General features: G+C 39.0%; 1 protein-coding gene across 2 annotated transcripts in view; it reads right to left on the bottom strand.

Moving 5' to 3' along the window:
• Positions 1–14,256: 14,256 nt before the first annotated feature.
• Positions 14,257–24,789, bottom strand: part of LOC126418972 (SREBP regulating gene protein) — a 42,582-nt gene continuing 32,049 nt past the window's right edge. Inside the window, exons 4-5 of one of the 2 annotated variants that reach the window (XR_007575922.1) lie at positions 19,154–19,530; positions 14,257–15,854 (exon numbers count right to left, since the gene is read on the bottom strand). Coding sequence is in view for 1 of the 2 variants with exons in the window: in XM_050086026.1 (XP_049941983.1) it covers positions 19,306–19,530 (225 nt within the window). In the remaining variant the exon portion in view is untranslated. The remainder of the gene's footprint in view (positions 15,855–19,153; positions 19,531–24,789) is intronic. The other variant, XM_050086026.1, reaches the window with a different exon arrangement.

Genomic DNA, 24,789 nt, shown 5'->3' with positions numbered 1-24,789 from the left:
AACAGTAGTTCGTAACCCTTGTGGTGAAGTCTACCATGGGTGTGAGCTTGTATGTGTTCATTATATGTAGCATGTCAGCTCTACTACTATCATAATCTAGAAAGTTAATGTTTGAGTCTCCTAAGACTACAGTACTTTTATTTTTTGAATATATATGGGATGGAAGAGATTCGAGTTGCTTAAAAGAACATACATTGCTTCCCTGATGGGGCCCTATACACTGTTACTACAATGAGTGACAGGGTCTTGGTGCTAATTTCTATACCACAAGCTTCAAAATGCTGATCAAAACAGTATTTTGTGAGCTCTAGAGATCTATACATTATATTCTTTTTTACAAATATAATTACACCACCCTTCTGCACACTGTTTCTACAACAATGAGAGGCAATATTATAGTCATCTAGATTCAGCATATTGATTTCCTCCTTTATATGGTGTTTGGTAAAACAAAGGATATCGGCATTATCAATAGTATTACTGTCACTAATATTCACTGTCAACAGTTCTAGTTTACTTTTTAGCCCCCTTATATTTTGATGGAAAATACACAGTTTGTCACATTTAGTATTGACTTTTTGAGGAAGTGAGTTGCTAGGTTTCAAGATGGGTGAGTTTTTGCAAATGCTCGTTAGACTTACCCGAGTCATGGTTTTCCCCTTTTTGTTGCGAAATCATAAAAAAATCTTGATTTAGTAGAGCAGGTTTTCTAGGCCTCAAGCTCCTCTTTTGATTGTAGACTGCTGCAGGCCTTGGTGACACTACAGTAGTTTTGATGGAACACTGATCTAATTGTTGATCCTGCTGCAGTTCATGTTTCTGGTGCTGTAGTTGCTGTAGCTGGAGTTAATGACACTTCCACCGATGACGGGACAGGTGATGTAGTAGAAACTGAGCTTGGCAAATCATCTATGTCGATTTCTTCACTTGAATTGTTTCTCAATTTATCCGAAGTCACTGCAGTTGTACCACTCTGTGATCCTAGATTAGGCTCCACCATACTTACTGCTATTGGTGGATACTGTGATTCATTGAGTTGATTTAGGTTTTCCAGTATTCAGTCACACAATCTAGATTTGCCACTGCTGTTCCTGTGCATACCATGCGTTGTGAAGTCTTCTCTTAGATTGGCAGCTTTAAGAAATCTCACGTTGCAGAACAGTTTGCACATTTTCTCAATTTTACAATTTGTAATTTCTATTTCTTTATTTACACAAAATGTTTTTGTTAGGTCATGTCACTCAGGAATACTAACTATAGTTATTTTGAGTGCTGGCACACACTCTAGCATTTTCTTCAGATCTCTTATTGCATGTTTCGCTTCGTTTTTGTAAACATCATTTGCTCCAGCTATTATTATAAATGAGTTATTTGAACCCGAATGTTTGTATTTGTGGATATCTTTCGTAACAACATGCAGAGGCGCACCTGGTTTCACTAGACCCATAACATTTACCTTTTCCATTTTTTCTTTCAGTGTTTCAGCTAGCCCTCTTCCATGATTGTCTGAGAATAAGTAAATATTTTCTTGATTTACTTTCCGGTTTTCAGCCCTGTCATTTTTCCCCAGCAATAAAGTGTTCACCTTATCATCACATTTGTTTCTAATATATAATCCAGTAGTTATTTTTTTGCTGCCAGAACGAGTTAAATGTTTTTCATTGAGACCTTTTGCCGTAAGGTATTCATGAGAATTCGCAATGACTTTCTCTTTTTGCACTACAGTATTGTCTGATAATACCTGATACCTATTACTTAATTTGATATGAAAATTATCTGTAGAATTTCGCCTGATGAGCCTTTTTAGGTGTGTAGGGCATGTTACAAAGCAGGTCCAAGTGAGTGTCCGCTGCTTTTACATTCGCCGACTTGGTTTCTTCTACTGAGAAAGCATTTTTTAGTTTGTTTACTTCAGCTTTTAGCCAGCACACATCATTCATTAATGTTGTAACAACACATTGTTCAATGCCTGCATCATAAGCCACGAAAAGTTCGTTAAGGCGTTGCACTGATCACTACACAAACACGTTTTATTGATTGCAGTATAATTTAAACTGAGTGCGACAACACAAATTGAATGAACCCACTGTTGAGCTTCTCCACACATATGGAGTCCCTGCGTTACATTTTCTCCACATACATAACACTTAACACCATTATTTTCGTAATTTGAACTGGAGGGATTTACCACTACATCAATACGTGACGCCATCTTGGAACAGGTCTAATTGCTGCCTCTGGATAACAGGGTCCCGGGTGCCGGGTTGGGGATTATCTCTGCCCGGGAACTGGGTGTTTGTGTTTTCCCCATCATTTCATCATCATCATCATCATTTGTGACAATGGCTAGATTGGACTGTGTAAAAATTGGGCTGTGAAAAAAAGGAGACTTTGTGCAAGTGCTGATGATGGTGCAGTTGAGCACCCCAAAAACCAAACATCATCATCCAACAAGAATCGTCAACATTCAAGGTATTTTTTAAGGGACCAAAAGCATGATCAAAGCAAGGAGAGATAGCAGGACTAGAGGTTGGCTGCTCAAGTGGGTACCACTTGAATTGGAATAACTTACATTTGCAATGTGGGGATGTGTGTTATCATGAAACAGTATTTTTCCTGGGCATTTCCACTTAACTGCACGCTGTAATTTCTCCAACATTGCACAGTACTATTCCGTAGAGTTGGAGACAGCAGGGCCCTTGAAATCAATAAGTAATGGGGGCCCCAGAAATCAAACAACAGGGTGATCATCACCTTTCCAGCAGAACGTCTTGGGAAGAGGGGACAATGGATGACACCACTGCATCATTGATACTTTTGACTCCAGTTCTCAGTGATGCCATCGGCTTTCGACACCTAATACACGAATGTTTGTGTGTCAGCCCACCCTAATTGCATCATCAACTGCCTGCTTGTTGTTGCCTGTAATGGATCAGGCTGGCTTCCCATATCAACTTGCATCTTGTGTCAAAGTGCAACCAGTGCGGAACTTGGCGCACGACTCCAACAGTGGTGGTTTTCGATGGACCTGCTGCCCCATTCAAGTTCTTCTTTCTTCCATGGGTATTTACTGGTGTTTGTCCTTCAGCAGGAAAGAAAAGAATAACAGCAGGTTTCTTCTGTTTGGATGCATTTGGTAATAATGTCACCATAGTTCACATTTCTGCATTAACCACACAAATGTCGGAAAGACACGAATGCCATTCTAACCCCTTGCCTGCATTTCGGTCCTTATATACCCACCCAGAAGTCCTACTGTGTTGCATAGACGTTGCAGCAACACCCTCAAACAGAAAATTTTTGATTGTCCCTTGCATATGTTCAGCAAACTAGGCAAGGAACCTATAGCGTCATACTTGAATGAAGAACCTGAAACTTTTAGTTCAGGACGAAATGTGACTCAAGTTTAGAAAAACAGATGACTATTCACTGGACAGATGTTGTTGTTGTGGTCTTCAGTCCTGAGACTGGTTTGATGCAGTTCTCCATGCTACTCTATCCTGTGCAAGTGTCATCCTCTCCCAGAACCTACTGCAACATACATCCTTTTGAATCTGTATTCCTCTCTTGGTCTCCCTCTATGATTTTTAACCTCCAAGCTGCCCTCCAATACTAAATTGGTGATACCTTGATGCCTCAAAACACGTCTGACCAACCAATCCCTTCTTCTAGTCAAGTTGAGCCACAAATTTCTCTTCTCTCTAGTTCTATTCACTACCTCCTCATTAGTTATGCGATCTACCCATCTAATCTTCAGCATTCTTCTGTAGCACCAGATTTCGAAAGCTTCTATTCTCTTCTTGTCCAAACTATTTATTGTCCACATTTCACTTCCATACGTTGCTACACTCCATACAAATACTTTCAGAAATGACTTCCTGACACTTAAATCTATACCTGATGTTAAGAAATTTCTCTTGTTCAGAAACACTTTCCTTGCCATTGCCAGTCTAAATTTTACATCCTCTCTACTTCGACCATCATCAGTTATTTTGCTCCCCAAATAGCAAAATTTCTATACTACTTTAAGTGTCTCATTTCCTAATTCCCCCAGCATCACCTGAGTTAATTCAACTACATTCCATTAGCCTCATTTTGCTTTTGTTGATGTTCATCTTTTATCCTCCTTTCAAGACACTGTCCATTCTGTTCCATTGCTCTTCCAGGTCCTTTGCTGTCTCTGACAGCATTACAATGTCATCGGCGAACCTCAAAGTTTTTATTTCTTCTCCATGGATTTTAATTCCTACTCCAAATTTTTCTTTTGTTTCCTTTACCGCTTGCTCAATATACAGATTGAATAACATCAGGGATAGGCTACAACCCTGTCTCCCTCCCTTCCCAACTACTGCTTCCCTTTCATGCCCCTCGACTCTTTAACTGCCATCTGCTTTCTGTACAAATTGTAAATAGCCTTTCGCTCCCTGTATTTTACCCCTGCCACCTTCAGAATTTGAAAGAGAGTATTCTAGTCAACATAGTCAAAAGCTTTCTATAAGTCTACAAATGCTAGAAACGTAGGTTTGCCTTTCCTTAATCTAAGTCATAGGGTCAATATAGCCTCATGTGTTCCAACACTTCTACTGAAACCAAACTGATCTTCCCTGAGGTTGGCTTCTATCACTTTTTCCAATCTTCTGTAAAGAATTCGTGTTAGTATTTTACAGCCGTGACTTATTAAACTGATAGTTTGGTAATTTTCACATCTGTCAACACCTGCTTCCTTTGGGATTGGAATCATATTCTTCTTGAAGTCTGAGGGTATTTCGCCTGTCTCATACATCTTGCTCACCAGATGGTAGAGTTTTGTCACTCCTGGTTCTCCGAAGGCTATCAGTAGTTCTAATGGAATGTTGTCTACTCCCAGGGCCTTGTTTCGACTTACGTCTTTCAGTGCTCTATCAAACTCTTCACGCAGTATCGTATCTCCCATTTCATCTTCATCTACATCCTCTTCCAGTTCAATAATATTGTCCTGAAGTACATCGCCCTTGTATAGCCCCTCTATATACTCATTCCACCTTTCTGCTTTCCCCTCTTTGCTTAGAACTGGGTTTCCATCTGAACTCTTGATATTCATACAAGTGGTTCTCTTTTCTCCAAAGGTCTCTTTCAATTTTCCTGTAGGCAGTATCTATCTTACCCCTAGTGATATAAGCCTCTACATCCTTACATTTGTCCTCTAGCCATCCCTGCTTAGCCATCTTGCACTTCCTGTCAATCTCATTTTTGAGACATTCGTATTCTTTTTTGCCTGCTTCATTTACTGCAGTTTATTATTTTCTCCTTTAGTCAATTAAATTCAATATATCTTCTGTTACCCAAGCATTTCTGCTAGCCCTCGTCTTTTTACCTACTTGATCCTCCGCTGCCTTCACCATTTCATCTCTCAAAGCTACCCATTCTTCTTCTACTGTATTTTTCCCTCCATTCCTGTCAATTGTTCCCTAATGCTCTCTCTGAAACTCTCTACAACGTACGGTTCTGTCATTTTACACAGGTCCCATCTCCTTAAATTCCCAGCTTTTTGCAGTTTTTTCAGTTTTAATCTGTAGTTCATGACCAATAGATTGTGGCCAGAGTCCACATCTGCCCCTGGAAGTGTCTTACAATTTAAAACCTGGTTCCTAAACCTCTGTCTTACCATTATATAATCTATCTGAAACCTTCCAATATCTCCAGGCCTCTTCAATGTATACAACCTTCTTTCATGATTCTTGAACCAAGTGTTAGCTATGATTAAGCTTTGCTCTGTGCTAAATTCTACCAGGCAGCTTCCTCTTTCATTCCTTACCCCATGTTCATATTCACCTACTACGTTTCCTTCTCTTCCTTTTCCTACTATCGAATTCCAGTCACCCATGACTATTAAATTTTCGTCTCCCTTCACTATCTGAATAATTCCTTTTATCTCATCATACATTTCATCAATCTCTTCGTCATCTGCAGGCTAGTTGGCATATAAACTTGTACTACTGTGGATGGCGTGGGCTTCGTATCTATCTTGGCCACAATAGTGCATTCACTATGCTGTTTGTAATAGCTTGCCCGCATTCCTTTACTAAACCTGCTCCTGCATTACCCCAATTTGATTTTGTATTTATAACCCTGTATTCACCTGACCAGAAGTCTTGTTCCTCCTGCCACCGAACTTCACTAATACCCACTATATCTAACTTTAACCTATCCAGTTCCCTTTTTAAATTTTCTAACCTACTTGCCCAATTAAGGGATCTGACATTCCACACTCCAATCCGTAGAATGCCAGGTTTCTTTCTTCTGATAACAATGTCCTCCTGAGTAGTCCCTGCCCGGTGATCCAAATGAGGGACTATTTTACCTCCAGAATATTTTACCCAAGAGGACGCCATCATCATTTAACCATACAGTAAAGCTGCATGCCCTTGGGAAAAATTATGGCTGTAGTTTCTCCTTGCTTTCAGCCATTCGCAGTACCACAACAGCAAGGCTGTTTTGGTTAGTGTTACAGGGCCAGATCAGTTAATCATCCAGACTGTTGCACCTGCAACTACTGCAAAGGCTGCTGCCCATCTTCAGGAACCACACATTTGTCTGACCTGTCAACAGATACCCCTCTGTTGTGGTTTTTGCATAAACAAAGTCGGAAACAGAATTCCTATGAACACAGCAACATAACATTAAAAGAAAATGGTGAAGAAATAAATGACTCAAAAAAAGTGTGTGAGAAATTTATACAATAGTTCAGTACAGTTGGTACAAATGAAGTTCATATCAAGCCCCAATCTAGCCAGTCGTTTTATATCCACGGCATTACTGACCGGGACGTCCTAGCAATCATAGCAGCACTTTGACCAAAAATGTCTTGTGGCTGGGATAATATTTCACCTAAACTGCTAAAGGAATGCAGGGATGAACTAGTGAAACCCCTGACTCACTTGATAAATAACTCCCTCAGGAATGGAGTATTGCCTGGCCTTTTGAAAATTACTGAAATTATACCAGTGCATAAAAAGGGATTAAAAACTGACACTAAAAACTATAGGCCAATATCATTAACCTCAGAACTAGGCAAATTGTTAGAGAGAGTAATACTAAATCAAGCTGAATCATATTTCACCAAACATAATCTGTTAAACAACCTACAACACGGAGATCTACAACAGCAGTAGCATTTTTTATCCATGAAATATTAAATAAGCTGGACAAAAGTGACAAGGTAATAGGCACTTTCCTAGATATGAGTAAAGCCTTTGATACTGTGAATCATACTGTTCTTCTGTGTAAGCTAGAAGAGTACGGGTTGAGAGGACTAGCCTCGAAACTACTTACCTCCTATTTGAAAGACAGGAAACAGTGTGTAAAGCTAACTTATCAAAATAATGAGCAGCTCCTAACAACCAAATCAAACTTCAGGACACTTCAATGTGGCGTGCCTCAAGGAAGCATACTAGGGCCTTTTCTGTTCCTTGTTTATGTAAATAACTTATTTTAACCCCAAAATTGCATGGTTTTAAGCTATGCCGATGACATATCCTTCATCAGCTGTGGCAGTGATATGCAGTCTGCAGCTAACAGTACCAAGATCAGTTTCAATACTCTGTCCGCATACCTTACAGCAAACAAGCTTCTTGTAAATAAAGACAAAACGGTAATAATTAAGTTCATCCACAGTTATAACGCTGCCATAACTGATACTGTATTTGCATCCCCATCGTGTCTTGCATATGCAAATTCCCATAAATTTTTGGGCATCATTGTTGATGAGCACTTATCATGGAAAGAACATGTAGATAATATTTGCAAGAAAATAAGTACAAATGTGTATCTACTAAAACGGGTCTCAGCCTTCTTGGACCATGATACTTTAAGGCAAATATATTTTGGGTTGACCCATCCGCACCTTCAGTATGGTATTGAGATATGGGGTGGGGCATCAGCAGTTCATATAGATAACTTTTTAGATTACAAAAAAAGGCAGTAAGAATGGTAGCCAAGGTAAAGAAGAGAGAGCCTTGTAGAGACATCTTTAGAAAATATAAAATTCTTACGGTGTACTCCACGTATATACTGCAGACAGTCATGTTCGTGAAACAAAATCCTGAATTTAATATGAGAAACAGTAATGTACACAACTATGATACACGGGGAAGGGAAAATTTTCATAGAATTGTGACCAATAAAAAGGCAACGGACCACAGCCCACACAGAATGGGAGCAATTTTCTACAATGCACTACCCTGTGAACTCAAGAAAATAAATCTAGACATGCTAAAGAGTAGACTGAACCAATTAGTAACCGAGAAGTGTTGTTATTCTATAGAGGACTTTAAGTTGTAGTGCCACCTTGGAAAACAGTGTATATAGACAATGTCTCCGATCTATCAGTGGTATGAAAGAATGTAATTATACACTGTATTACGTGTACTGTACTATTATAAATATAAGCTCAACTGTGTTACACTATAGAGGAATCTACTTGTAGTACCCTTTTGAAAAATAATGTGTACAGACGTGTCTGATCCATCTGTTGTTATGAAAGAATATAAATATTTTACTGTATACGTGTAATGTAATCTAAATTTTCCTGGCAATGTCCGAAAACTTATTTTTATATGGATAGAAAATAAATAAATAAACCTATGGTCTAAAACAAGCATCTAAACTATGGAACTGACGATTCACCAGAGTGCTAAACAAATGTGGTCTGATAGCAACAGGCGCAGATCCTTGCGTTTTTGTAAATATCAAGGGCGGGCTCTTTACCATCCTAGCTATTCACAACAACGAGGGTCTGATTGTATCAAAGTCTAAAGAAATCATTAATTTGTTGCTGAATAATTTAGACCAGGAATATGATGTGACTACAAGCAGTGATAGTTGTTAACTAGGTTTGCAAATAGAGCAGTTTCAAGATGCTCTATCTTCATAAGTCAAGAGGCATATGCAAGTGCTTTAATGGAATGGTACAACATGGAGAACTGCAATGCTGTTGCAATACCTGCTGATCATGGTCAAGTGTAACACGAGTTGGGCCTCAGTTCAGAAATTGTCATGCTCCATACTGTAAAGCTGTTGGAAGCTTGCTCTATCTATCGGTGATCACTAGATCTGACATCACCTTTGCAGAGCACAATGCTAGTTGTTGTTGTTGTGGTCTTCAGTCCTGAGACTGGTTTGATGCAGCTCTCCATGCTACTCTATCCTGTGCAAGCTTCTTCATCTCCCAGTACCTACTGCAGCCTACATCCTTCTGAATCTGTTTAGTGTATTCATCTCTTGGTCTCCCTCTACGATTTTTACCCTCCGGTACTAAATTGGTGATCCCTTGATGCCTCAGAACATGTCCTACCAACCGGTCCCTTCTTTTTGTCAAGTTGTGCCACAAACTCCTCTTCTCCCCAATTCTATTCAATACCTCCTCATTAGTTATGTGATCTACCCATCTAATCTTCAGCATTCTTCTGTAGCACCACATTTCGAAAGCTTCTATTCTCTTCTTGTCCAAACTATTAATCATCCATATTTCACTTCCATACATGGCTACACTCCATGCAAATACTTTCAGAAATGACTTCCTGACACTTAAATCTATATTCAATGTTAATAAAATTTCTCTTCTTCAGAAACGCTTTCCTTGCCATTGCCAGTCTACATTTTATATCCTCTCTACTTCGACCATCATCAATTATTTTGCTCCCCAAATAGCAAAACTCCTTTACTACTTTAAGTGTCCCATTTCCTAATCTAATTCCCTCAGTATCACCCGACTTAATTCGACTACATTCCATTATCCTCGTTTTGCTTTTGTTGATGTTCATCTTATATGATCCTTTCAAGACACTGTCCATTCCGTTCAACTGCTCTTCCAAGTCCTTTGCTGTCTCTAACAGAATTACAATGTCATCGGCAAATCTCAAAGTTTTAATTTCTTCTCCATGGATTTTAATACCTACTCCGAACTTTTCTTTTGTTTCCTTCGCTGCTTGCTCAATATACAGATTGAATAGCATCGGGGAGAGGCTACAACCCTATCTCACTCCATTCCCAACTACTGCTTCCCTTTCATGCCCCTCGACTCTTAACTGCCATCTGATTTCTGTACAAATTGTAAATAGACATTCACTCCCTGTATTTTACCCCTGCCAACTTCAGAATTTTAAAGAGTATTCCAGTCAACATTGTCAAAAGCTTTCTCTAAGTCTACAAATGCTAGAAACATAGGTTTGCCTTTCCTTAATCTTTGTTCTAAGATAAGTCGTAGGGTCAGTATTGCCTCACGTGTTCCAATATTTCTACAGAATCCAAACTGATCTTCCCCGAGGTCGGCTTCTACCAGTTTTTCCATTCGTCTGTAAAGAATTCGAGTTAGTATTTTGTAGCTGTGACTTATTAAACTGATAGTTCGGTAATTTTCACATCTGTCAACACCTGCTTTCTTTGGGATTGGAATTATTATATTTTTCTTGAAGTCTGAGGGAATTTCGCCTATCTCATACATCTTGCTTACCAGATGGTAGAGGTTTGTCAGGACTGACTCTCCCAAGGCTGTCAGTAGTTCTAATGGAATGTTGTCTACTCCTGGGGCCTTGTTTTGACTTAGGTCTTTCAGTGCTCTGTCAAACTCTTCACGCAGTATCATATCTCCCATTTCACCTTCATCTACATCCTCTTCCATTTCCATAATATTGTCCTCAAGAACATCGCCACTGTATAGACCCTCTATATACTCCTTCCACCTTTCTGCTTTCCCTTCTTTGCTTAGAACTGGGTTTCCATCTGAGCTCTTGATATTCATGCACGTGGTTCTCTTTTCTCCAAAGGTCTCTTTAATTTTCCTGTAGGCAGTATCTATCTTACCCCTAGTGAGATAAGCCTCTACATCCTTACATTTGTCCTCTAGCCATCCCTGCTTAACCATTTTGCACTTCCTGTCGAGACAATGCTAGTCAGTACATCGAAAAACCAGGCAAGCAGACAAGACACAGTGGAATGCTGTGAAGAGAATCTTAAAATACCTAAAGGGAACCGTCCTTTACGGCTCATACTATCTAAGAAGAGGGGATATTCGTGTGTCTGTTTTTAAGGACTTGAGCTATGCAGGAGATGTCCCTACCTGAAAGTAAACGATAGGTTTTGTCATCAAACTTGGTGAAGCCAACATAGGAAGGCACTCTCAGAGGAAGAAAGTGGTAGCCTTAACAACAGAAGCAGAATTTTTATTTTTGTGTCAAACTGTAATGAAAATCATGTGATTCCAGTCAATTTTGAGAAATATTATGAGGCTAAAAGAAATACCTGCCACCTTGTTTATGGATTGTCAGAGTGCTATACAGTTGACCAAGAACTCTGAGCATCACAAGTGAACAAAAGACATAGATGTGAAGTATCATTTTGTACAAGAAAAATTCAACTTGGGCAATTCCCTCTGGAACATATAACCTTTGCTGATCAGCAAGCAGTTGTTCTCACCAAGCCACTCACTAGAAGCAACTAAGACAGCTGCTCTCTGTTGTAACCACTGAAGATGTTAGAGATAAAGACAGAGAAAGTATTATTATTAACTGAAGTAGGACAGTTGTAATCAGTTAAAAATGTTCAGTTTTGTTTGTTTCTCCTATATTCATAAACAGTGCTAGACCGTCAGTTTGTATTTGGCACACTGTTCAGGTATGTATACCGTGCTGCCAACTGGAACTTGCACATTGAACTTGATGGTAAAATGACCACCTTTTTTATATACTGTTGTGTGTATCTGACTGTGTGCACTATGTGAAACGTTTTGTACTCATTTAACAATAAAAATTTGTCATTGTCCTGCAATGAGTATCAAGTGTAATTTTACTGTGACTGCTTCAACAATTAGCATATAATTAATTCAGTTTAAGTTTTAAATTAATCTTGTGTAGCACGTCATTGCAATAATGCAACACTACACTGTTATTTAACTTATTGGTAATGATTGATGGTGAAAAGCCTTATTACAGTGTAGAATGAAAGGCATGACGACATATAAACCATTCATTGGCACTGTGCATAGCACATGTCACAACACTAACGTGCCGCTGCACTACTGTTTAATTACCACATTTGCTGAAAATGATTAACGACAAAAAAGATATATTATGTTATAGAAAGAGAGGCCACATGGGATAATACTGAATCATTAACACTGAGTATAAGAAACATCATTGTATTAGATACCACAGGACATGATGCTGCACAAAGCATAAGACCAATAACCATTATGAAAGAGATGAATATAACAATTATAACAGTGATACATAATTGTTTAGAAAGGAATGGATCAGTATCAATGGGTTAGCCTTATCTCCTTCTGTACAAGAGTGTAGTTGATACTGAGGTTCATTTTTATCTTTATGTATTTCTTTGTATGTTCTCTACCTGATTTTTTTATTGTGTTGTTAATCACCTACAAAGATATGTTGTTCTATGGAAGTGCTCTGGTTTACAAAAAAAAGAGATCAGTTTATGTGATTTTCCTACAACAAAATGACATACGATAGTTTAGGAGAGATTATTACTTGCTACAGTGCAAAAGAAGGCTGACAGATTATGAAGACTTAATGGCTTGGATACCTGACTGAATTATTTCCTTCTCACAGAATTCATGTAATGTTAAAACAGCTAATGTAATATACCTACGTAATTGTTTATATTTTTTTCTTATTTACTGTACTCATTTTTGTTGTCAACTGTTTAATTTGTACTTTTACTAGTTCTTTTGCCTGGAAGAGCCTTTCACGGCCTGCCAATATACAACACTCTTTGGAGAGGGGGGGGGGGCTGTTACTGATACGTACATCAGTTTAGGGGGTTTACTGCACAGATTGATACAACAGCTCTCAACTCTTAGTTCATTTAGGCCATGTATTCAACCCAGTTCAAATTAACAGTCAAACCTACAGAACCCAGTTGATTGATAGGAAAGTCTGAAATTATAGCATTCTGTTCTAATTATTGAATAGTGAAATGATATACTGCAGTGTTATTTAATTTTCATTTGTTGGTCTAAATACCTGAAATAGCATGTGATTTATTAATGTACATAATGAATGTATTTAATTATCAATCAAATTAAAGTAATGCACTAAATAATGCAATGTAATAATGTCAACAAACTAACAAACAGGACTTCTGTATAAGAGGACAGAACTACTGCTCATACTTAATAAAAGACCTAGTCATATGTAACTCAAAAAACGTGGCAAGACTTTGAATGTATTTTCACCTTGATGCAATTAAGAAAACTAATAAGTTCACTGTTTGTTCTAGATATTTAATGCAAATTTCTGTAATAACATTGTAATTTGGCAAAAGCGTATGTCTAAAACTAAAGAGAATATCGGAACTATAATGCATGCCAGTCAGTTCAATTGGATGTAGTTATTTGAATATAAAAAAAACTACATTTACAGTGAAAACATTGTTTGGAGTGATACATTTAAGCAAGAAAGCCAGTTTGCTGGTGGTCATTGTTGACTGGAGGTTTTGTGACATGCCATCTGTATCACTGTGTATGTGACATGCCATCTGTATCACTGTGTACAATAAATCTGCAATGAGAAGAAAAAAGGAATATCTATTTCTTATTTCACATTACGTGCTGATTGAATTTCAAACATGAATCCAGTTCTTGGCAAGATTTCCAGGACAACGAGCGGATCTTGAGATGTATGCTGAATTACTCCTCCCATTCATACTGCTTATGTTTCATCAAATTTCTAACTGCAATAACTTGACATAAGCTCATTTCATTTAAAGATGAACATATTATGTCGCAAAGCAACTGGAATATTTAAATGTCACCAGATTTAACTGCATCATAACCAGGGGGACAGGTAGGAAGAGGGATGGGGATAGGGAGGGATAGAGGGGGGGGGAGGGGGGGAGGGGGGGGAGGGGGGGGGGAGGGGAGAGAGAGAGAGAGAGAGAGAGAGAGAGAGAGAGAGAGAGAGAGAGAGAGGGAGGGAGGGAGGGAGATGGTGGTTACTTAAAAAACAATAGCTCCATATTATTCATCAAAATTTAGAACATTTTGAGGGCAACTCCTCTGAACATCTGTACTGAACTAGACAGTACCTAGTCATTGGTAAATAATGTGGAAAACTATCATTTTATATGGCTGTAAAACTTTCAAATAAAATCTGGCTATGGGGCAGGGTGAGGGGCAAGATGGCATATAGATCTATAAAATATTAAATCACAAACAGAAAAAAAATGTTTATACTATTAGAGTCCAAAAGATTTGATGAGGACTTGCACAATGACTTGTTACTCTGGTTATTTCCTTTACAGTTTGCTACAGAGCACAATATGAATGTATTATGACGCTTAATGAAGTAACCATTTGCATCTCAACTTGCAATTAACATTTTCAATCACTAAGTAATGTTCTAATTCACAATATATGAGGATTGCCCAGAAAGTAATGCACCGCATTTTTTTTCTCAACTGAAAACAATTCTACGAATGTGAATTGTTATGTCTGTATTATTTGAAGTCTCCCGAGTGAGCCTGCCACGATTCCATCACTTCCAACAGATAGTGCAGCTGCAGGACAGTTTCAAAATGACTGACTGTAGGTGATGTATGTTACAAGCAATGTGTCATCATTGAATCTCTCACTGCACAGAAAGAAAACATGGGGAATATTCACAAACGCTTGTGCAAAGGCTATGGAGCATCTGCTGTCGACAGTACAGTTAGTTGCTGGGCACGGAGGGTGGGTCATCAGAAGACGGTTTGGTGGAGCTCCACAGTTTCCAGCAGTTGGGGAGATCATCCACGTCTGTCACACATGACATGTTGCAGTGAGCTGATGATGCCATTCGCGAGGACAGAGGCATTCATGAAAAACATTTTGAGGATAGTGAGGAGGTGATTCCCACAGTGAAGCACTGGCTCTGCCACCTGGACTAGGATAGGTACTGACAGGGCATATACGCCTTTGTTTCGTACTGGAGGAAGGCCATAGAACAGGTTGGACATTAAGTGAAAAAATAGGGTGTGTAGATAAAACACCATTCTTTCATGTGTGTAATTCTCACTATGTTCAATACAGAACTGTTGAAGAAAAAATGCAGTGTATTACTTTCTGCATAACCCTCATATGTTATTGTGTGAAACATCCAATGTGACAATGGAGATAAGTTATGATCTGGTATATAGGTTACACTCATCAATTAGATAATAGGCTACCATGTGAGGTATTTATGGTAAGCAAACAAGGTATTAAAACTTTAAATTATTTTTTTCTATGATTACACAAAGGACTGAAAACATACATAGTTCATTTCTTACAGAAATTTTCTATTAAGCACCAGAAGATTAAAGGAACGCTCAATTCTGAACAAAAACATTCTGATATATGCTTGAAACTTATTAACAGAATATAATCTGTTTCAATAAAATAAAATACTGTCATGTCATTACATCAAAATCTAACAGCTGTCATAAATAAACAGCATATATAAAACAAATTGCATATTTTATGACTTAGTCAAATTTGCGTCTAAAAGGAGCACAGTTCTTAACCACATTCGACAACAACTTCCAATCACATGCCAACTTGAACATACCACAATTCCAAATATACTGCTAAAACCCTAAGTATACAAAAATCGTTATATTATGCAACTTTGCAATGTACGAGATGACTTTTGCAAAACAATACAATCACAGTTAATGGGAAATGACAAGTGCTAGGGTGAAACTGCAGAGTTTCATGTAATACAGTGGTTATCACACTGATGTATCACAATGTCGGTGATACAGGAATCACAACTCTTCCGTAATGACTACAATACCAGTAACAATTAGGAATATCTTCTCACAACGAGCACTGCCAAAACCTAAAGAAGAAAATTATGTTTTATTAGTTTCTGCCTTCCTTATCCAAATATATAAATTTGATATTTATAATCCATGTGTTAAAAGCTCTTCACTGGTGAAAAATGTTCTTTTAATGTGAAGAATAACAGCTCACACTATTAATTATTTAAATAATAACTACTTACCAGACAACAGCAAACTGATAGAAAAGTAACACAAAAAAGAGAGAAAATTTCAAGCTTTTGGAAAATGAGACTTGTTCTTTGACACAAGAAAAGAATGAGATGGGAGAAATACAATAAGTGAAAACTGCATAGATTCCCATGCAAAACTGCAAAATGGGGCAAAAGTGATGACGGCAACAAAATGTCAGCAATGGCTGAGGTTAGAAAGCATGGGGTTTAAGAGAAGAGAGAAAAGTTAGGGATAAAGGAAGGAGACACAGAAGCCACAGACATAAATTAGATGATGATGATGGAGAGAGACAGATATGGACTTTGTACCATGGGGTAACTTGGCATTTTTCACACTAACAAATTATTACCAGAAGTGAAAGATGCAATAAGTGACAGAAAAAAAATCTGGGATCAACACTGGATTGAACCCTAGCCCTCTGGATTTGAAGCATGGCACCTAACAGAGCCACTGTGCCAAGCTGCTTGACTGTACCTAAACAGAACATAGTATGTTTTGTGATTACAGATGCAGTAGTACTTTCAGAGAAACTGCTGCTCTGTGTGGCCTGTAAAATGTACCACAGCACATTGCGAAAGTTCACTGTGTCTTCCATTACATGAAAGTGAACATTTTTACTTTTATTTATTGATGCCCATTCAGAGTGCACTACCCAGTAACTCCGCATCTACTGACTGGCTCTGCTCTTGTTAAATAACCACCTGCTCTATTTGCTCCAGACAGGCTCCAATTGTACATCATCTCCTATGGCAGCACCAGAGATGGTGGGCACAACACCACTTCAAAACTCTGACTTACTCGTCACTTAATCAGATCCGCTCATCAACTCTACTCATGTCACTAACAGTTGCCTCCAGAGAAACGATATTACTCAAAATCTGAAGTGAAGAATATTTCCATACCAGTTGGCTATAGAAAGGACGAACTGTTGGATCTCATGGATCAGATTAATATTGTCTCTCTATTTATAAGTGTACCTGGCTAAGAAATACTGGCATGGACTCTGGAATGCCTAGATTATTATGTTTCTCTCAATAGCATAAATTAAGATTAGAGCTGTGTTGCAAACAATGGAAAAAAAATGTTCACCAGAAGTAGAACACCCTGGGAAAATGAATGAGTACAAAAACCAAACTAACAAACAGTAATTTATTATTTCATTACAGCAGCCTGAAGATGAAGCTGTCTAAAATATGTAATAATTCTAATAAATTGCTTTCACAGACAGTTGACTGATTTTTCTAATAAAATATGAGCAAATATTCAAACAGTTTACAGGATGATGACTTCTACATTGAAAATGACAGGGCACACACCTGTCAAAAATACTGGCAGTTGTCGAGGACATCTTTCGGATGGATTCCCATAAATTGTTTCACACATTTTATATGCTGGGGGAAACTCAAGCTTCATACTGTATATAAATAGACTCATGTTTTGATCTTATAAAATGTACTTGCATTAGTTGTATGGAGTTAAGTTGTTAGATTCACAACATCTACTGTGTATAACCTCTTTTAATTTCCACTAACTTTAAACAAGTAATTACAGTGTCAATATATGCAAGACAATCTCTTCTGTTTTCTACTGCTGCCACCAAAATAACTGCCACCATTACCCTCTCAGCAAATAATTCAAAATACACATTTTTGTTTCTTTTTGCAATGCCCTTTCAACCAGCAAATACAAAAGTACATGGCCTGATGCCTGCCAACATGCAGTGCATCCCTTCACCATTGTCACCTGTAATTTGAAATTTATGGCCATGAAATGGTCGAGTGCATGAGTAGACATAGAAAAACTGGCCACCTCATGAACACAAATTATCAATGATGACTAACTGAAACCCTCAGCTGGACAAATGTCTATAAGCTACATTACATATGTAGAATTGTGGACAGTTGGGAATGTGAGTGTCACGGGAAGCGTGCAAGGGATAAGTCCCTGCAGTCACGCTATTCATCTGTGTTCTCGGTGGCTCAGATGGATAGAGCATCTGCCATGTAAGCAGGAGATCCCGGGTTCAAGTCCCGGTCAGGGCACACATTTTCAACTGTCCACATCGAGGTATATCAACACCACCTGTCGGCAGCTAAGGGTTTCAGTTAGTCATCATTTATTCCAGGGAAAAGCTGCATGGTCATCAACAGTATTCTGTTCTTTCACATACTGAGCCCATTCTACAGTGTGACCCAAGGGACATGAATGCCTGCTACTTTACAGGGACCACCCAGCATTAACTTACCTAAACTCCAGTGATGGGAACATGCTCTCCAAACATATCATCATCTCCCCCCTCCCCCCCCCCCCCCCCCAAACCCACCCTTCAATCTCAATCTAGCTTCTATTAATAACACCTCTCCCCCTTTTTTCCTCTCTTTTTTGTTTTATTTTCATAGTTTGAATCTTATTATTTCCTTAATTATTTGCTCTATATTTCCTTAATTATTTACTCTATTACTTTTATCATTTTTTTACCATCATCTTCACTCTGCTTCTCCTTTTTGATTTTCCTCACCACCTTTTCTACTGTCCTCCTGGTCTCGATTACACTATTTATTTCTCTTCCATTCATTATACTGCTCACTCAATCCTTCTATCATATCTGGACAAAAGCGAGCACAGTGCTTACCAACATGTGATCTTTGATTCCTATTCTCTCTTACATCTCCCTGTTGATTTTTGTCTCTCCTTGTCCGCATAACAGGTGAGTCCCTCTCAAACTGCAGTCTGAGTGATTTGGCCCAGGCACAGGCCCTCCTTGAAACTTTCCACAACTTATCACACTTCAACTAACAAATTCTTAGACTTAGGTATACATTTTTTTTATGTGTGTTTGCAGTATTTAGTAATTTTGCTTTGCCTCATGAAAGGGAGCAAAGCTTTCAGCCATTCTGTCTCCTTGTAATTTTACAGTTATCTCAAATGAATTTTCCTTTCAATGCAAGCTAATTTAATTAGACAGCAACTGAACTTACACTGAGCCACACTGAAATTATGCCTCCTTTCTTACAATCTGCAAAAGAACTCTTTACAGAAAGAAACAAGGTCACAACCTAAACATTAATTTGGGAATAATTTTAACATGGATAAAAGAAGTTTGACAATGTTGATTTCATCTCACCTTTCAATGAACAGCAGGATAGTTTCTTTTTTCCCTGTAGTCATTAGGGGTCAGTCCAGAGCACTCACCAGGGAAAAGACAACACGAGCACCGAGTCATTCACTGAGCCCACACACATATTAAAGGGATGCACTCACACTGCTCTGACAGTCTCATGATGGTGCAGTGCCACCTTCACCAGCTGGTCCTGCTGGAGCAGCGGGTGTCTCACCGTAGCAGTGTTTCGCACGTGGATCACGGTAAGAATTCTCGTGCTGCACACTCTGAGAGCTAGTTCGACATTTCGCTAGACAAAGCTCAAAATGGTCTGTGACAGAGGCGAATAGCACATTGAAAGTTTCTGATGCTTTTCCCAAGACATTCTGCAAAACATTTTTCTGTAATAGAAAGGAAAAAACAAAATGATCATCAATAAAAAGTTTGTCACAGTTTAAATATAACAAGGGATTATATGGCCTTGGCTTTTGTGCTAGGCTCAATGTGTAAACATCAGTAATTTTACAGAATACAACATAGTGCACAACAAATAAAATCATTTACCACATCAAATAATGGTGAACTCAAATTATTAAACTGTGCACTCAGAATGGTGGCCACTGTAGTCTATTCCGAGCATCTCTCGCATCACTGCTTTATTAGGTCACTAAAATCAACAGATCAATAAAAAAGAGATGTAAGACACGCTCAGAGTGCACACAATGGTTGCAGGCCTCCTGTATGAGTATGTCACAAATTATGCAACTGTAGTCTAGGAGGTAACATCTTCGATTACGAATCTCAGGATCTTGTATTTCATTTCCACCAATGCCAAAGCTTTAGATAAAAGTCATATGATGGCACCCTCATTTCCACAATGGCCATTAAAAAAATTAATTTAAAAAAAACGAAAGAAGTGATTTAAGATCAGAACACCCTGCTACCTTGGGGTGGTACTCTACACCTGAAGACGGCTATTGGGATGCCGAAGGCTATGTAAACAACTGAATTACAGACATAAGATGTTTGTTCATGGGGTGTAAAGTCTACTGAAATGAAATATAACCCCACTTTTTCGTTCCTGAAATAAATTTTTTCCCTCCTTTTATGACTTTTTTTATCACTCTTGTCAAATTTCTTAGGTCAACAATGTTAATTCACACCCGACTTTGTGTCAACATATTTATAATTTTCCCGCAGTTTATGCTTTATGAAAAAATGTTTGTGGGGAAAAATCTGACGTAAAAGGACACTGGAATGATGTTGGCTGTCAAGTAGTGTTTACAAACATTATGTGGTTAAATTTCTTAACACCAGGGCACCCTACTCAGCAGATTTGAACCAGTAAAAGTGTAGAAGTGGGAGCAATTCGTGTCCTATCTCCTGCCGCCGCTGAGCTCTACTCGGCATGGTGCCTGATGGGAGTAACTATTTTCATTTGAATAAAGATATAATGACCAACCGCAACGACTGTGCGCCTGGTCCCGGCGAGAGGTTCGAGTCCTCCCTCAGGCATGGGTGTGTGTGTGCGTTTGTCCTTAGGATAATTTAGGTTAAGTAGTGTGTAAGCTTAGGGACTGATGACCTAAGCAGTTAAGTCCCATAAGATTTCACACACACACACACACACACACACACACACACACACAAACCGCAACCATTTCCGAACTGTGTCTACTGCACATGCTCAGTTTCATCATTGTTGTGATTGTCTTGACACCTCTGTCGAACCATATTTAGCGTTTCACCATTTGGCCACTTGTAGCACTAGTTGACATGTTCACTCACTCTGTGTTGCTCAAATGTTTTCACTTTAAGCAGTGTCAGTTACAATTTTTTGTGATGAGCAAATCATATTTCAAGAATTTAATCTCATTGTCAAGTGTTGTATTTATGTATGTATTTTTTGTGGTGTTACACAAACAAACAATGTGAGTTATAGTTTGCATGTGTGTGGTTTTCTACATAACTGAAGAAGCACAGTACCTTATAAACTCAAAAAGATGACAAAAGTGCAAGAGACGAAGAACACCACATATGCAAACACCAACCCAATTACTTTGTAAATGTTAGAGGAAAAATTCTCGAAGCATAATGTGCTACACATGAAAAAATTCGTAACTGGTACAGTGTTTCATTGTTTAAATGATGAATGACAATTGTATGATTTCCAAAAACGTCGAGCATGATGTATGAAAATGAATCAAACGTTTCTACTTCCCAGACTGTTATCAGTTCCAGTTACATCACTGATTTTTATTACATAATAAATAAGCCCCCGACAAGCATTTTGCAGCCCATATGTATATATATCATATATAAAGCAAGGGGATATCCTACACGTAACATTTACAGCTCATTTTACATTTTCCCATATTTTAAACTTTTTTGTTAAGTGCCTTGAAAAGTGTAAATGCGGGCTTTCACTGTATAATCTCACTCTGGCCTGTACCTTTGCCCAAAAAAAGACAACACTAGCTCCCAAGGTCAAATTCCCCATTCTAGTCTTCAGATGGGGGCTGGTGAGGATCAACTGAGCAAACTGGAATGCGAAGTATTACAAGTTTGAATATTCTGTGAAAATTAGAAAATTGTAAGATAGAGATTAAAGCCTGAATATACACTATGTTATCAAAAGTATCTGGATACCTGGCTGAAAATGACTTACAAGTTCATGGCGGCCCCCATCGGTAATGTTGAAATTCAATATGGTGCTGGCCCACCCGTAGCCCTGATGACAGCTTCCACTCTTGCAACCATACATTCAATCAGGTGCTGGAAGGTCTCTTGGGGAATGGCAGCCCATTCTTCACGGAGTGCTGAGGAGAGGTATTGATGTCGGTCGGTGAGGCCTGGCATTAAGTCGGCATTCCAAAACATCCCAAAGTGTTCTATAGGATTCAGATCAGGACTCTGTCCAGGTCAGTCCATTACAGGGATGTTATTATCGTGTAACCACTCCACCCCATGCTGTGCATTGTGAACAGGCGCTTGATCATGTTGAAAGATGCAATTGCCATCCTCGAATTGCTCTTCATCAGTTGGAAGAAAGAAGGTGCTTAAAACACCAATGTAGGCCTGTGTTGTGATAGTGCCACACAAAACAACAAGAGGTGCAAGCCCCCTCCATGAAAAACACAACCACACCATAACACCACCACCTCCAAATTTTACCCTTGGCACTACACATGCTATAGATGTCTGCCTATTACACATTACGACCCTCTTCAATTGTCGGTGGTCTATTTCAGTCAACAAACGAGGTCGGCCTGTACGCTTTTGTGCTCTACAGGTCCCTTCACGTTTTCACTTCACTATCAGATTGGAAACAGTGGACATAGGGATGTTTAGGAGTGCGGAAATCTCACGTACAGACATATGACACAAGTGACACCCAATCACCTGACCGTGTTCAAAGTCCGTGAGTTCTGTAGAGCTCCCCCATTCTGCTCTTTCACAATGTCTAATGACTACTGAGGTCGCTAATATGGAGTACCTGGCAGTAGGTGGCAGCACAATGCACCTAATATGAAAAACATGTTTTTGCAGGTGTCCAGATACTTTTGATCACATAGTGTAGATGCAATTGGTAGATGATCAAAGAAGAGATGGCTGGATCAGGTGAAGGACATTGGAACACAATTGCAGTGTAGATACAGTCCTTAGAGAAGAATGGTGCATGGGCAGACACAGGTGGAGAGCACCCATAAACCCCAACTGGACAGTTGGAGTGGAAAACTGATGATGATGATGATGACGAATAACCATATCAGAAAAGTAGCACAAACTGACATCATTACAAACAGCAAGATAAGCTATAAGATAAATTACTATGAGCACTGAAAAAACACAGACACCTTCTAAGGAGTGAAATAAAGTCAAGACATCTACTTCCCAGAATGAAATTTCCACTCTGCAGCAGAGTGCGTTGTGATGTGAAATTTTCTGTCAGATTGAAACTGTGTGCCATAACTGTGAAGTTTGAAAGGTAGGAGACAAGATACTGCTGAAAGTAAAACTGTTGAGACGGGTCTTGGGTCATGCTCAGTTGGTAAAGCACTTGCCCGCAAAAGGCAAAGATCCCAAGTTCGAGTCTCGGTCTGGCACACAGTTCTAATCTGCCAGTAAGTTTCATCATTCTACTTATTTGCCTAACAATGTTACCAGCAGTAATTTACAAAGAATAAACAACAGCTGGAACTTCTCAGCCACATCAACTATCATCTCTGGACTACTGTCACTGTAATACTTTGCTGCAGTAGCTCCCCCTTTTTGAATGTGGGGCATGCAGGTACCAATATGAGGCAACACTCTGGAGAATATGGCTGCTGTTTCTTCTATTCCAACTGTAAAAATGTTGTTCTGGAACCGTGGTGCACCTGGAACCTCTGGACATGTAGGTTAACTGTGACATCCAGCTCAGGAGAACACTCCGCTGCACTGTCCTGTTGTTGATCGAGGTGTCTTGCTAGGTACCACAGCCAGTACCCATGGCCTTTTGTGCCATCCGACCTTAGATTGTTGACATTGTAAACATTCTCTTGCCAGCTGTCAACAATTCTTGTCTGCTTTCGACCAAGTAAAACACTGAGTAACTGCATGTGCCGACACTTGAATTCCTGGATGTGAGAGGTCGTGAACCATGTGAAATATAGTCTTACAGCATTGTTCAGGAACGTAGGGGCGAATCTGACCATGAACTCTGTCACACTACAATGTTGTTTGTGTGGCCAGTGCACAAATTTCTTTCAATTCATAACTCGAATTTTTGTCTTCTTTTAATCTCTGCATTTCTTTGTCCATTTTTTGTGCCAACACAATAGCTGACCATGAAATTCCTTGAATCGCTGTACACTCTGTTGATAGACAGTATGTCACAATGTTATCATAACCACTGATGTGACGTATGTGCATTGTAAATTCTCCTATGAATTCTAAATGTCTGATGTGATGTGGGGAACTCTCTTGGTGAATCCTCTCAAAGGCATTGACTAGTGGACGGTGGTCTGTATAAACAGAGAAGGGTCTTGCCTCTAAATCCGCACGGAAATATTTTACTGCTTCACACATTGCCAAAAACTCCCTATTGACAGCTGGCCACAGAGTTTGAGGTGGCATGAGCTTTCTTGAATAGAATGCCAATAGCTGCCATATCCCTGCTGTCCGTTGCTGCACTGCCGCACCAGCGGCGGTCTAGCATGTGTCAACCTTAGAACTACTTCTGCAGTATGACTTGGATGACATAAGCAGCTGACACCAAAGAATCCTTGAGTTTAAAGAAAGCTCCTGTCATCTGCTGTGACCATGGCACTTGACATTTACCACTGGTATGTTTCCCCGATAGCACTGCAATAAGTGGCTCTTCAATCCCTGCAACATGTGATAAGTGACATCTGTAAAAATTTATCAGTTCCAAGAAACAACATAACTCTTGCTATGCTTCTGATTGGTGCATATGTACTATTGCACATACAGGGTGATCAAAAAGTCAGTATAAATTTGAAAACTTAATAAACCACAGAATAATGTAGACCGAGAGGTAAAAATTGACACACATGCTTGGAATGACATGGGGCTCTATTAGAACCAGAAACAAACAAAGTTCACAAAATGTCCGACAGATGGTGCGTGAAAGATCTCTTGCACGCATCGTTTGGTGA

Source organism: Schistocerca serialis, chromosome 1, assembly GCF_023864345.2.
Source record: "Schistocerca serialis cubense isolate TAMUIC-IGC-003099 chromosome 1, iqSchSeri2.2, whole genome shotgun sequence".
In the NCBI taxonomy this organism is placed as follows: domain Eukaryota; kingdom Metazoa; phylum Arthropoda; class Insecta; order Orthoptera; family Acrididae; genus Schistocerca; species Schistocerca serialis.
Note: the sequence above shows the minus strand (reverse complement) of the source record. Positions and strands in the feature narration are given on the sequence as shown.